This window comes from Anser anser, assembly GCF_964211835.1.
Source record: "Anser anser genome assembly, chromosome: 2".
NCBI lineage: Eukaryota > Metazoa > Chordata > Aves > Anseriformes > Anatidae > Anser > Anser anser.
The window spans coordinates 140,461,104-140,473,807 of record NC_139721.1 but is presented as its reverse complement, the minus strand read 5'-3'; the positions used below and the strand labels follow the sequence as shown (position 1 = coordinate 140,473,807).

General features: G+C 43.5%; 1 protein-coding gene across 7 annotated transcripts in view; it reads left to right on the top strand.

Moving 5' to 3' along the window:
• The window catches only part of FAM171A1 (family with sequence similarity 171 member A1), an 89,176-nt gene that overhangs the window by 39,379 nt on the left and 37,093 nt on the right, over positions 1-12,704 (top strand). For 4 of the 7 annotated variants that reach the window (XM_083826042.1, XM_083826043.1, XM_083826044.1 and 1 more), the window contains one exon: positions 11,662-11,889. The exons of 1 other annotated variant lie outside the window; for it this stretch is intronic. In XM_083826042.1, the coding sequence (XP_083682168.1) occupies positions 11,662-11,889 (228 nt within the window). Of the gene's footprint in view, positions 1-194; positions 348-11,661; positions 11,917-12,704 lie in introns of those variants that run through there. 2 more of the 7 variants (XM_083826047.1, XM_083826048.1) reach the window with 2 other exon arrangements.

The following is a 12,704-nucleotide window of genomic DNA, read 5'->3' as shown; positions in this document are numbered from 1 at the left end:
GAGAACTGAGAGTTCACAGTTTTGTTTGATTAGTCATTAATGCTGTGTGGTTCATTGGTTTTCAACATTTTGATTTGTAACCCCAGGAACCCTTCAGTGGCGTGCCACCGCCTTCAGACCCCACCTAGGGGCCAGTTCCACAGCCGAGAGGACCTTGCTTCTCCCAGTCACTTCTGCAGATCCCCCAAGCCTGGACCACGGGCTGTCAGGCAGAAAACCTTCGTTTCCCATCTGCAGTTGTAGCTGTGGGACCGTGACAAGCACCACAGAGAGTCAGAGGTGCAAGGTGACCCAGAAATACTGAGGTGTGCTCTAGTGGTCTTCCCAGTCACGGACAGCAATATAAGGTAGCATAACAAAACTCTGGCTGGTTTTGTGTTTTTACAGAAAACTAGCTTATAAGGAAAATGAATGTTGCAAGTGTAACTATAACTGTACTTTCCAGTTATGCTTGTGAACTTATGGAAGAGCCAATAACCACTGATTTACGTAATTGACTTCAAGTGTAGGGGAATAGAAAGGGATTTTCAGAAGTTCACAATTTCAGTCTGATTAGTAATTTTTCTCTCATGAAATTTTAACAGCCATAAAATTAATCCCCTGCCAAGAATTAAGATCACCGTGGCTGTTAGGATAATTTAAACCGAAGCAAGCTTTGGTTGCTGAGTCAGTTGTGTTCTGCATATATATGCAGTCATCGGAGCTAAAATACAGACAGTACAGCAGCCCAGTGCAAAATATTAATTAAAAAAAAATAATTGACTTGGGTAAGAAAGCTGCTTCTGCATGATTGAGATTGGATGAAGGAGTAAACAAAGGGTAATGGCAAATGGCCATGTGTCAAGCTGGGGATGCTTTCTGGTACTAGAAGGAAGGGAGCTGTAGTGGGTCCTTATTAATTATCTAGAAGACTAGATCACAGGTTATTTTTTAATTATTCCAAGAGGATATATAAACCTTATTTGGAACAGAAAAATCTTAAAAACTTGTATTTAGAATACATGTTCTTGGAGGACACCAAAGTTTCATTTTAGACAAGTTAGTGGCAATTAATCCTAGTGCTATAGTGAGAAGAAAACCAAAAGAAGTCATGGCAACTGGCATGTAGGCATGTAGTGAAGGCATGCTTTTTGGGGTTAGGAAGAAACAACAGCAAACCTCCCCCCACACCCAAACAGCAATGCCAGCCGTGGCTGTAGAGGCTTTTGAGAGCTCAGGAGAGGTTTGAATGCTGCACATTCCCCTTGAGAAAGTCTTCACAGCTCCGTTCCTAACCTCTCCCTGTCGCTGTCACAAGCATCCTGCCCTTATGGGAGCCAGGTGTCATGGCTGTGGTGCAGCTCTGCAGTTTTTATTTGGGACTAACTCAGAATTAAGACCTGCTGCAACTGCTGGTGTCAAATACTGACCTACAGCGGCTCCAAACGAGGCCAGCGGCCGGCATCGCTCCGAAGCGGCCGCGTAGGTGCAGTCGCTTGAGGAGGACTCCCAGGGTGGTATAAGCTGCACCTACAATTGCTGGGGAACCAGAAGGGGTGGTCCTGCTTCCCCTCCCTTCCTCCCCAGTGTTAGGCTTGGCCAGAAGACTAGGTGCCTCTCCGCCCCCACACCTGCCTGCTCTGTTGATCTTGGCACTCGCGGCTGCTTTGCTTCAGTGGTTCAGCTTGATAACCTGGCAGCAAACAATTCGTTCGGTTAGGCTGGTGCTTTGCTGGATTAGTCCATGGGATCGGCGCAGTGACGGGTTCAGCAGAGAGCAGAACAACTCAAAAAAAAGAGCTGGAGCCCGGGCCGTGGAAGCAGCAGGGGAGGGGATGCTCCTGGGTTTGCCCAGGGTGTGTTGGAGCAGCTCGGCTGCAGCCCGCAGAGCTCCGAGGAGCTAGGCTGGAGCAACGGGATTGTTAACCATGTGCGGCTTCACCCCTGCTTAATTTGCCTCTCTGCCAGCTGGGGATAACCTCTTCAAGGAGTGAAGTGCATATAAATTGACTACTTAGTTACTTGAAAAAAGAGAGTGTGCAAGTGCCTAGATAAAATTTTAACGCAGGAATTTGCCTCTGTGTGTTTATGAGCTGACGTCGGTGGAGTGCTCAGATGGAACTGGAACTCGGCGCGCTCCGTCGGGTATGCAGAGAGGCACTTCAGCTGGGTTTGTTTGAATTGGTAGTGGCTTATAAAAACAAACAAACAAAACCCCTAAAAATACACTCTTCCAAAATCACATCTAGCTCCGCTTTCACAACACATTTAGGAAATAAGTAGAGATTAAATCTAAAATTAATGTTATGTGGAAGTAAGCAAAAAAGTGCTTGTCCCCTCCCTGCCCCATTACACATACACAGGTTCAATTAAACATGAAATATATCTGCTATAAGTTGTTTTCATCAGATGCATACTGTTATTTATAGAATTAGGAAAAAGCTGTTCCAAGAAAATGTATCACAGCCATTCATGGATAAGCAAATGCAAGCTTTCCCTTTCTGCCTTCCCCCAAGCTGGAGTGATGATGTAGTAGGTATAAAGTTGGCTTAAAATCCCTATGAGCTGTGCAGCAGTTGAGCTCAGTGTGTTATCCTCGAAATGTCTCAGAGCTGATGTTGCAAAATCAGCTGTGGTCTTGTTTGAATCAGTGGAGAATCCTAATGCTGAGCAACTGAAAAATATCACTGCGTTAACATCTCATTCCGTGTTGATCTCCAAACGGAGTTTCAAAGGACTCTGTTAGGAAAAAGAGGTTTTTATGCTGGGATTACTTTTTCATGTCTTGTAAAGAATGCATTATGCAGGTGGCAGGCTAAAGCTTTGAAACCCAACTTCCATCTGCACTGGCATGACAGTATCTTTATACAATCCCATGCCTAAAATTCAGGGTTTGGAAATGAAATTAATTTGTGTCGTGCACGGTTCCTGTAGAGATCAAAGGCAGACCTGTTAATGCAACTATTGCTATTCATGAGTTTCATAGCTGTGTGAGTTTTGAGTTAATTATAAATGCTTGTTTAATCACTTAACAATAGGGTATCAGAATCTCATCTGGGCATTATGCATATAGCTCTCACTTTTTTTTCCTTTTTCTTTTTTCTTTTTTTCTTTTTATTTTTTTTTAAATTAAAGCAGTTTCCTATCTCTCTTTTTTATTTTTTCCCCAAGAAATTAATTTTAGTGGTAATACTCAAGGCTCTAGAAGGTGAGGATATGCAAATCCTCTTTCAAATGTTGGACACTTGTGTGATGAATGTCTTTATTTTATTACCCTTTAACTGCCCCTCCCTCCCCCCCCCTTGAGTGCATGGTTGTGTAGTAGCCTGGTTGTCATTGGAGATGGTATGAAGTGCTCTAGTTCCTTTTGTGACACTTTTATTAAAATGTGTGTATTGCGACTAGTAGGTAATGTATTTTGAGATAAACTAATGTATTTATCAATTTTAATTTTTGAATGCTTTAGTAGACTTTTGAAACCTGAAAAGACATTAGGGAACCTATCTGACCTTTGTATCACAGACTACCGTGCTGTATTTGAATATTGAGTATTGAGTCCAGTTATTTTAATTAAACTCACCCATTTCAGTCCCCTGGAAATTAAATTCCTGTGCAGTACGAGGAACGAGCCACAGTGCCAGCAACGCCTGAGGCACATATAGTGGCAAGGAATGTTAGATGAGAAATGCAGATGAATCAAACTGTGCTGCAGAGGACAAAAAAAGCCTCAGGTAGGACCTGAGAGAGCAGATTCCTTCACAACCCCAGATCCTGATTATCCACTGCATCCACCAGACATCTCACAGAGGGGTTTGTCTGCACCAGCTACGATATCGGCCTCTGCAGCTCCCATTGCATCAGATTTCTGCTGTTTCTGAAGAAGAACAAGGGGGGTTGGGGGTGGGGGACACAACAACACACTCAGAAATCAGTGTCAGTTGTGCATTTGGAGGAAAAAAAATGTCTTTCTGTCTTTTGAGGTGTGATAACTATAATTAAATCTCACACTACAAGTGCTCAGACCATGCAGAGGACTGTACTGATAGCCTTCCCCGCAGCCTGTAAAGCAGAACAGTATTTAGCAAATTCAGATTGCAGTGCTAAAAAGAAGCTCTGCAGACAATCATTCGGGCTAGCTTCATGAATGTTCTAGAATTAAACATTAATTTGATTAATTCCAAAATTAAACAATAATTATAATCCTTAAACATCTAGAAATAATGTGTTTTTTTTAAAAAAATAATTATAATCTTCCCATAGTCTGTCAGCGCTAGTGAATCTGCTTTCCAGTAAGCTGTTCTCTTGTCAAATTATCTTCCCGCTAAGAAATTACACCTAAATTTTGCTTAAGCTCAGTGTACAGCCGGTGGGTCATACTGCATCTCTGCCAGGAAGAGTGAAAGTTTCTCAGCTGTCCTTCTCTATAGTTTCTTGTTGTGCAGTGATCGTCTTCTCTCGCAGTACCTGAAGAGATTGGGTTCTTCAGGTGGCCTTCAGACTGCTTTCTTCTCCCCTGGATTGTTAGGTGGCTCTTCTCTGACCTCCTCTGTTTCCTAAATCCTTCCTGCTGTGGACAGGAGGAAGTAAGGATCTTTCTGCTTGATGCTGCTCTTCCATAGCGGCAGGGACTATAGCAGTCCTCATAAGTTGTTCTAGGGCCCTTTTCCAGTGCACTGATGTTACAGAGGTGATTTTAAAGCATGTTTTGTCTAACCTTTGTGTGCTATAGGGTACTGCTTCTTTCTCATACTTACCGAAGAGTCCTTCTGCTTAAAAACTTGCATGGTCTTCATTTCCTCATTTAGAGAAGGAGCCTCTCTGTATAAACACCTCCCACCCATTTTAGAAGTGCGCATCGAGATCCATCGGCACCCCGTGCTAATTCCATGCAGTAGCTCTTCAGCTTGTGAAATTACCTGTCGAGAGCCTCTGTCCAGGCGACAAGCAGAAGCAGACCTTCTGCCTCCCATCCTCGGCGTGGTCTGGCTCCACAGAAGTCGGTGGCAGACACTCACCCTGGCGAAAGCTTGGGCACTCGTGGTAGAGGGGAAAGCTCTGCTGTGCCACCTTCTGTAAGTTCTCTGCAGGACCAGACCTTCTTCTGAACACGTGCTGCCATCTTCTCCGTGGTGACTCCTCTACAAGACCGGGGTTTGCTGTGCGAGGGGGTACATGTAAACTTGCTTTCAGGTGACAACAACAATTAAGACCAGAGCCTTTGTGTTTCTGGAGGGATTTTACCCACACATTTCCTTTTTCCCATATGGATGTGTTCTGGTACTATTTTGAAGCTTGTTTGTCAGTAGAGACTTCTTGATGCAATTCATCAGAAAGATAAGATGTAAGTGCTTGGGTTGGCATCTGTGGCTAGGGAATGTGGAACACTCCTTATTCTAGGAAAATGGTTTCCCTCAGATAAATTAAAATCCTATTGTTTGGCTGAGGGGTTGACCTTGCACACGGGCGAAAGGTTAAGAGGCAGAAAGGCTTATCCATTTGGCATGTAGGATTCAAAAACAGGCATGCTGCCAGTAAGTTTGAACTGCGTGGAGAATGCAATTTTAAATAAAGTTCATAGTGGCATTTTTTTAAATGAGCAGGAAGTTTTCTTTCTCTAATCAAAACCTAGATAATTTAAATATCTCTTTCTTTGGTAATATCCTGACATTGTCCACGGGTAGGGGACCCCCAGAGGAAAAGATAAGTGGTAACGGCTGCCTGTGTCAGCCTGCTCCCAAAAGAGATCATCTGTCCAGCAGACGTCAGAGGGAGTCTGCCTGACAGAGGGGTGTGTGCACAGAAACCAAATTGCAAGATTGGGACCTAAATAAGATTGTAATCTTTGATTCCCAAATGCTGTCATCGCTTTTCTCTGTTTATTTCAGTATGTGACATCTGACAGTGTGCCATCACTAAGATCACTCGGGATTTTTCTTCCTATATAGCGTTACTGGCTTATTTGAAAAACAACAACAGCAACAACAATGAAAAACAGTGTTTTTCACTTTTTAGGAGTTTGTTTATAATAGAGGGCACTGCAATATCAGTTCAGTTCTTAAGGAAGCCGTTTCCAAACTGGGAGTTCACGGTGATCTAAAGAGGGGCTGGGGGTCCAAGAAGTGGGATTGCAACTGCAGTAACAGTTGTCTTTAAGGTTGCTTGTATTTCAGAGGAGGCAGCCTGGTTCATAGAGCAGATGGCACAGGAAGGATTGCTCAGAGAAAGTTTAGACTTAGTAAAATCTAAAAAATCAGATTAAGTAGACAGATGGGATTCTGGATTGGAATGCTAGCATGTAAGGGTTTTTTTGGTCTTTTTTTATTTCACTTTCCCAAATGATAACCTTGGAGATGCTGGTTTTCTTTATATAGCTGACAATACATTTGGAACTAGAAAACTGGGAGTTACTCTTAAGCAGCTGTTTTCACTGTAACTAGTAGTTTTGGTTTGCTCTCATTTGAAAAACAAATAAGATGTGATTGCTGGAGGAAGACAAAGGAATATAAATATAAGAAAATAGATTTAGGTTAGAGTTTCTTGCTTGACCATACAGATACAGCAGCCTTGATCGTTTAATGGAATTTAACCCCGTTTTTGCTGTATTCCACCTTAACTGTTATTCCAAGTTTGCTTTGGGATTCTTGAAGGCAGTGCTGCAGGGTTTTCCAGGTGCCTTACATTTTTTAATGGCTTTAAGCGGCCCATTCCTGGCTGCACTGTTAGACAGGGACAGACATTCTTCTTGCCCACCCAGACAGGGTATCTTCACTAGCGGCCTACCTCCTGGAAATGAGCAGTTAACATGACTAGCTCTTGCCTTGGACATGAAACAGTGCTGTAAGAACGTAATGGCAGGACATGCGTGCATTGCTGGTGCAGACGATTACTCTGGCTCTACCTGTGTGAGCCTGAGTGGCGCTGAGAGCCAACAGGGAACCACGTGCATGCTCAGGTCCAAAAGAGTTGGATTCACTGGTCAGGAGCCATGTATGTTGGGCAGAGCTATCAGCTTGGGCACAGCCAGCTGTGAATGCGGCTGGCCTGTCTCAGGGCATGAGCGCGGTCAGAATCCTCCAGCCTGGCGTCTCTTACCTCAGCTGCCTCTGCTTGGCTGCATGGCGAAGAATGACCAGTACCATTGCACTTGCTTCCTTCCTTCAAGACCTTGCTACTAGCAAAAAGCAAAGCTCTTTCAAAATCTGGGAAAAGAATAATCCAGCTTTAGTAAGTAATAGAAAGCACAACACTATCACAATTCTTTTCCTCTGGGCCACTCTCGTGAGACTCGTCTTGGAGCCCTGCGCTCAGCTCTGGGGCTGGTAGCGTAAGAAAGACATGGACCTGTTAAAGCAGGTCCAGAGAAGGGCCAAGAAGGTGGTCAAAGGGCTGGAGCACCCCTCCTATGAAGACAGGCTGAGGGTGTTGGGGTTGTTCAGCCTGGAGAAGGGAAGGCTCTGGGGAGACCTCATTGCGGCCTTCCAGTACCTAAAGGGGGCCTAGAGGAAAGCTGGGGAGGGACTCTTTGTCAGGGATTGTAGCGATAGGAAAAGGAGGAATGGCTTTAAAGTAGAAGATGTTAGATTTAGACTAGATATTAGGAAGAAATTTTTCACTCAGAGGGTGGTGAGGCCCTGGCACAGGCTGCCCAGAGAAGCTGTGGATGCCCCATCCCTGGAGGTGTTCAAGGCCAGGCTGGATGGGGCTTTGGGCAACCTGGTCTGGTGGGAGGTGTCCCTGCCCATGGCAGGGCGTTGGAACTGGGTGATCTTTAAGGTCCCTTCCGACCCAAACCATTCTGTGGTTCTACAATGCTGTGGCAGAATGAAGCTCACTCTTCTTAGCAGTCCGTGTTCTCTGAGTTCATATTCCACGGTAATTTCAGATCCCTGCCTCCATTGTGTTTCTTGCTTCCTGTACATGTCCTTCTTTGAGTCCATGTGTCTTTAATTCTGTCAGAGCTCCTTGCTGTGGTATTCTGTAAAACTCAAGAATAATGTATGCTTTATCCCCACTGTTTTGTTGAGAGCACCAGCTGAAAAGTTTGCCAGATATTTTAAAGGACTTTATTCCTTAGCTAATAATGAGTCTTCTAAGCAGCTTTTTTAAATTAAATACTTCTTTTAGTATAGCTAATGTTTCAGTCTAAGACCTCCATACTAATTTGAGGTCAGGCTGATCATGGATCATTTGCTGTCCTTATTCTGCTTGTTTCTTTCCCTTTTGCATGCCTCCTCTTCTTTAAGAAAAAGTGCCTGAATATCTCATCACAGTTCTGAAGCTTACTGTATAGCTGTAAGTTTTCGTGGTAATCCTGCTTTATAGATTGTTCTTATCACTGCCTCTGTTTGAAAGAGGGTTTTCTTCAACAATTTCTTTCCAGTTTAAAGCTTGTGGTCATTCTATTGCTGTGGAAATTGGTGTGATAATGCAGTTCTGCGTTCATGACTTCACTGCTGCATTAGATAAAAAGAAAAAGTAGCTGCTGTGTGGGAAAAAGCCCTGATTTAAGCAAGTTGTGTACATTTCACACATATGTCAGTGAAGATAATACATGAAAAGAATGTAGAGTTATTCAAGCTGCTAGGATTTTCTCTCTCTTCTTAGGGGAAAAAAAAATCTAAATATTTTTAAAAAAAAAAAAGGAGGAGAAGTAGCCCCAGTGATCTAGTGGCAGTCCCAGTCTTTTGCCTTTCAAGAAGTCAGTCGTCCAGCTTGGGTTATGGCCTTCATCATTTCAGTTTGGAAAGAGCATTTTGGAGACCCTCATCCTTCCTTAGCAGAATGAGATGGATGCAGGCAGAAGTCTGTATATAAGGAGCTACAGGGTGAGGGATAAATGGATTTCTTCCTAGAGATACCCATGGCTAGCTCTCTTCTCTGAGAGAGTGTGGTGGATTTATGTACGCAGGTAAATTTGTGTACTTTGATCTATCAGTCTTCATCACTTGATCAATTTTAGTATTATTCTCTATCCTAGAATTTTGTGTGTCTGTAAGGAATTAAATAGGCTTAATACTTATATTATTTTCTAGTCCTCTTCCTTGATTACTATTTAACGTATCAGAGCTCATTGGTTCCTTGTTTTGTGATTGTTTTAGAAAAGGCTAACTTACATGTTAGGGAGATTGTTAACCACAGTGTTCAGCTCTTCTTCTTTCCTTGCTTTTCTTTTAATGCATGACCCATTATTCTTAGCCACATCTGTTTTTCAACATTGTTTGCTAGGCAGTTCAAAGTGGGAAACATTAACAGCGTGGCTATCTGGCTTTAGATCTAAGTATGTTGTCCCTGCACATTCGGAAAATAAAAACTTACATTACTCTTTGTCCTAACATTTGTAAATACATGTACAGTTTGTAAATACGTAAATACATATTCATTTCTCCTTTGATGAACATGGCTTCCTTTCATATGCACAAGATTTCACAAGTTACTTGTTAGTCAAAGCAAGGTTTCAACGGACACATTCTATACGTGTGCACCAGAGTGTATGTATGCTGTTTTTTCAATATATGTTGTTTTCTTTCACTACTAAATGCAAAACTGGGAACAAGTCCAGAATCTTTAATAGCTAGAATGTATTTCATGCTGATCCCCTCCAAATTGGCATTCTTCATTGCCAAGTTCTAAAGCAAGGGCTGTGATGATGATGAATTTCTCTAATGGGATTTTTGTTCAGGGCTGCCTGATATTTATATTTTTGTACTCTGGGATTCAGACAGAAGGTCTCTGCTTATAAAAGGGCCCAGTATCTTTCTAGCTGAAATGCCCTTAGGAAAGAGGTGCTGATATTTTGAAGGGCTGTGTTAGATCATGATGTCCTTTTTTAAATTTTATATTGTCATGATGTTTCTTAGTTTACTCAGTTGTGACATTTCACTACTGAAATTCACAACAGGTTTTGTTAAACTCTTTGTTGTTCTTCTTGGTGTTATGTCTTGGTGGTTCAGCACTTATATATATGAAAATAATTTCTTAATATCCTAATAGGCAGTATTAATATAATAGAACTGTATGCCCAATTCTGTTCCATAGAAACTAATGTGTTGTTTTTAAATACATATGAAAATGAGGTCACGCTCTCTTTTCTGGGCAGCACATGAAGAAATGAGTTGCACATGGAGTATGAGCATCTTGTTTGTTAGTGGCTGTGTTTCCCTGACACAAAAAAAGGGATTTTGCAAAACATTGTCTACCACCTTGCGGAAAGAACTAAGCTGAGGGAGGGGAGTTCATGCAAGAATAAGAGAATTTCCAAAGGCGAGGGCAAGAACAAGAGAAATTTGAGAGTGGGAGAAAAGAGAAAAAGGAGGTAGGTTCTCATATAGGAGAATGAGGGGACCATAAAGGAAAAAATCCAAGGAGTGGTTTGGTTGAGGCATTGGACTGCTGCTGGGTCTTTTCAACGCAGCATTGCATTTAAGTCATAGCTATTGTAGAAGGGCAACAGCTGCTACTTCAGAGCATGAGGCAGAGGAACTATTGTAGGGACAGAAAAATATCATCGATATAGAGGCATGCCTTTCCGAGGGACTGTCTTGCACAAGCCACTCCGCTTTATGTAACAAAAGCCTTGTGACACGATGCATGGTTTAGTCATAGGAGTGGACAAATATTGCGCATCTGGAAACATTTAAACAAGTAATTAGTTTCTGGAAAAAGGGCACATTACTCAAGTAAGATGTAGTCCATTGTGTTGGCTTCTGACTGTGTCTGCAATATGTATGATTCTCCTACTGGCTTAACAATCGCTTTTCCACTGTTTACACTCAGTGGTTGTATATGGGGAGGGGTAATTCACTTGTGTCGGGAGTGACAAGCAGATATCACTAGGTGCTGTGACATTTTGGCCCCTTTGGAAAAAGGGCAAGTGAACAGGGAGCCGGGGAGTGGGAGGTGTTTCTCTCTTGTTCACTGCTAGCACTCAGCATCCCACCTGGTCGTGCCCTGCTTTGGGCAAGGATCTGATCCTGGGAGGTTTCACTGACGTGGGTAGATGTCGTCAGAGATGTCTGGTGCCACCTGGGGCGGTCTTTCCCACGAGGGTTCAAGATCTCTGGCTATATCACAGCCCGCTTTATTCCTAGGCTCCCCTCGCTCCTCATCACAGCAAATGTCCTCTGTTCCTCTGCTGCACAGAGAGAGAAATGCCTCTGGGAAGGGGTGAGGGAGCACAACCCACTAACAGCCGTGCCGTCTCCCCACTGCAGGTGGGCTGGCTCTCTGGGGAGCAGGCTGGCCAGAGCAGAGGCACAGCAAGCTGAGGGCCTTACAGAGGGGTGCTGTACCATCTGTGCCTAATATGTGACATTATATAGCATGTTATGGTGCTACCATGGGACTGACGTGTTGCCCATCAATTGAATATTGCCTGCCGCTGGTGATATGCTGCCCAGCTGTGTATGGGCAGCATGGGCCTCCACAGGTAGGGTTAGCCAGCTGGACAGTAAATTGGGGCCAGAGCAAGTGGTCTGCCTTGTGACAGAAGCTGCAGCGTCTCGCTTGAAAGAGCAGCCACCTGAGATGGTGAATAGCAGGCCAGGAAAACAGGTTTTACCTGGCACCAACGTGTGCGAGGTCAGCGCTGAGCCCTGTGTCTTCGTGGCGTGCTGGTGCTTTCTAACTGCTGCCTCCTGCAGAAGCTTTTCCAGTGATAATCACTGTGGTTGTTTGTCATTACAGAAGTAACGCTGAAGGTCCATGTAAGCGATGCCAGCACACACCAGCCAGTAACTGAAGCCTTCATTGAGATTTTTACCAACCAGATCTCCATTGCATCTGGAACCTCAGGAGCAGATGGCACTGCCTTCCTCAAGTTTCAGTATAAGTTGGGCAATCAGCTGATAGTGACTGCTAGTAAACATGCATATGTGCCAAATTCTGCACCATGGAAACCTGTAAGATTGCCTGGTAAGAGACCTTTATTTTTGTTCTGAGGTAAGATTTTGCGTCTAAAGGAAGTTACACAATTTTATATGATATATTTTAATGCTTGCAATCCTGGGTGGGAGGAAGAACATCTGTGCATTTCAGAAGTGCAAGGTTCCTTCCTCGGCTAAGCTGTGGCATCAGGGCTGTGCAGAGATTCGCTCTCCTCCTGCCTGTTCTTGGTACAGTGCTGCGTCAGTTTTCAAACAACTGTTGGTACTCTTACAGCTCCACAGAACATACAGATCTACTCCAGATCTTTTTCTTTATGGGAACTCTGTTTTCAAATGCTCTCTTTCAGCATCTGTGATGTACTAGCTCTTTTCTCTCCTAAGGTATAGCAACAACTGTTGCATTATAGGCCAGCCCTGGCCTTCCAGTTCTTGGCCATGTCTCATAGGACAGTCTAAATCTGCAGTTGTTATCCAGTTGTAAAGACTTTCTAACGTAATTAGCATAGTTAGTTTCTTCAACAGGCAAACAATTACAGTAATACTTGCATGCAATTTCTTATCTGAATGCTTCAACATTTTGTGGAAAGTAGGAGCTCTTACATTAGTTGTACAGGAGGGGAAACTGAGTCCTGAAGACTACTTCTGTACTGCTAAACCGAACAGGTCGAGGGTGGCTTTTTGACCTTGAAACACGACAACTAGATGAAGGTCACATCCCTCAGCTTTCATCTGCCTTTCCTCTAGTCCCCAATCACAATTAGGGTCCAAGCAGTTTGGGGGTGGTCTCAGACCTGTGTTACATCCAAAGCATACCTGGGCATCAGCTTGGGTTTGGTAATTAGC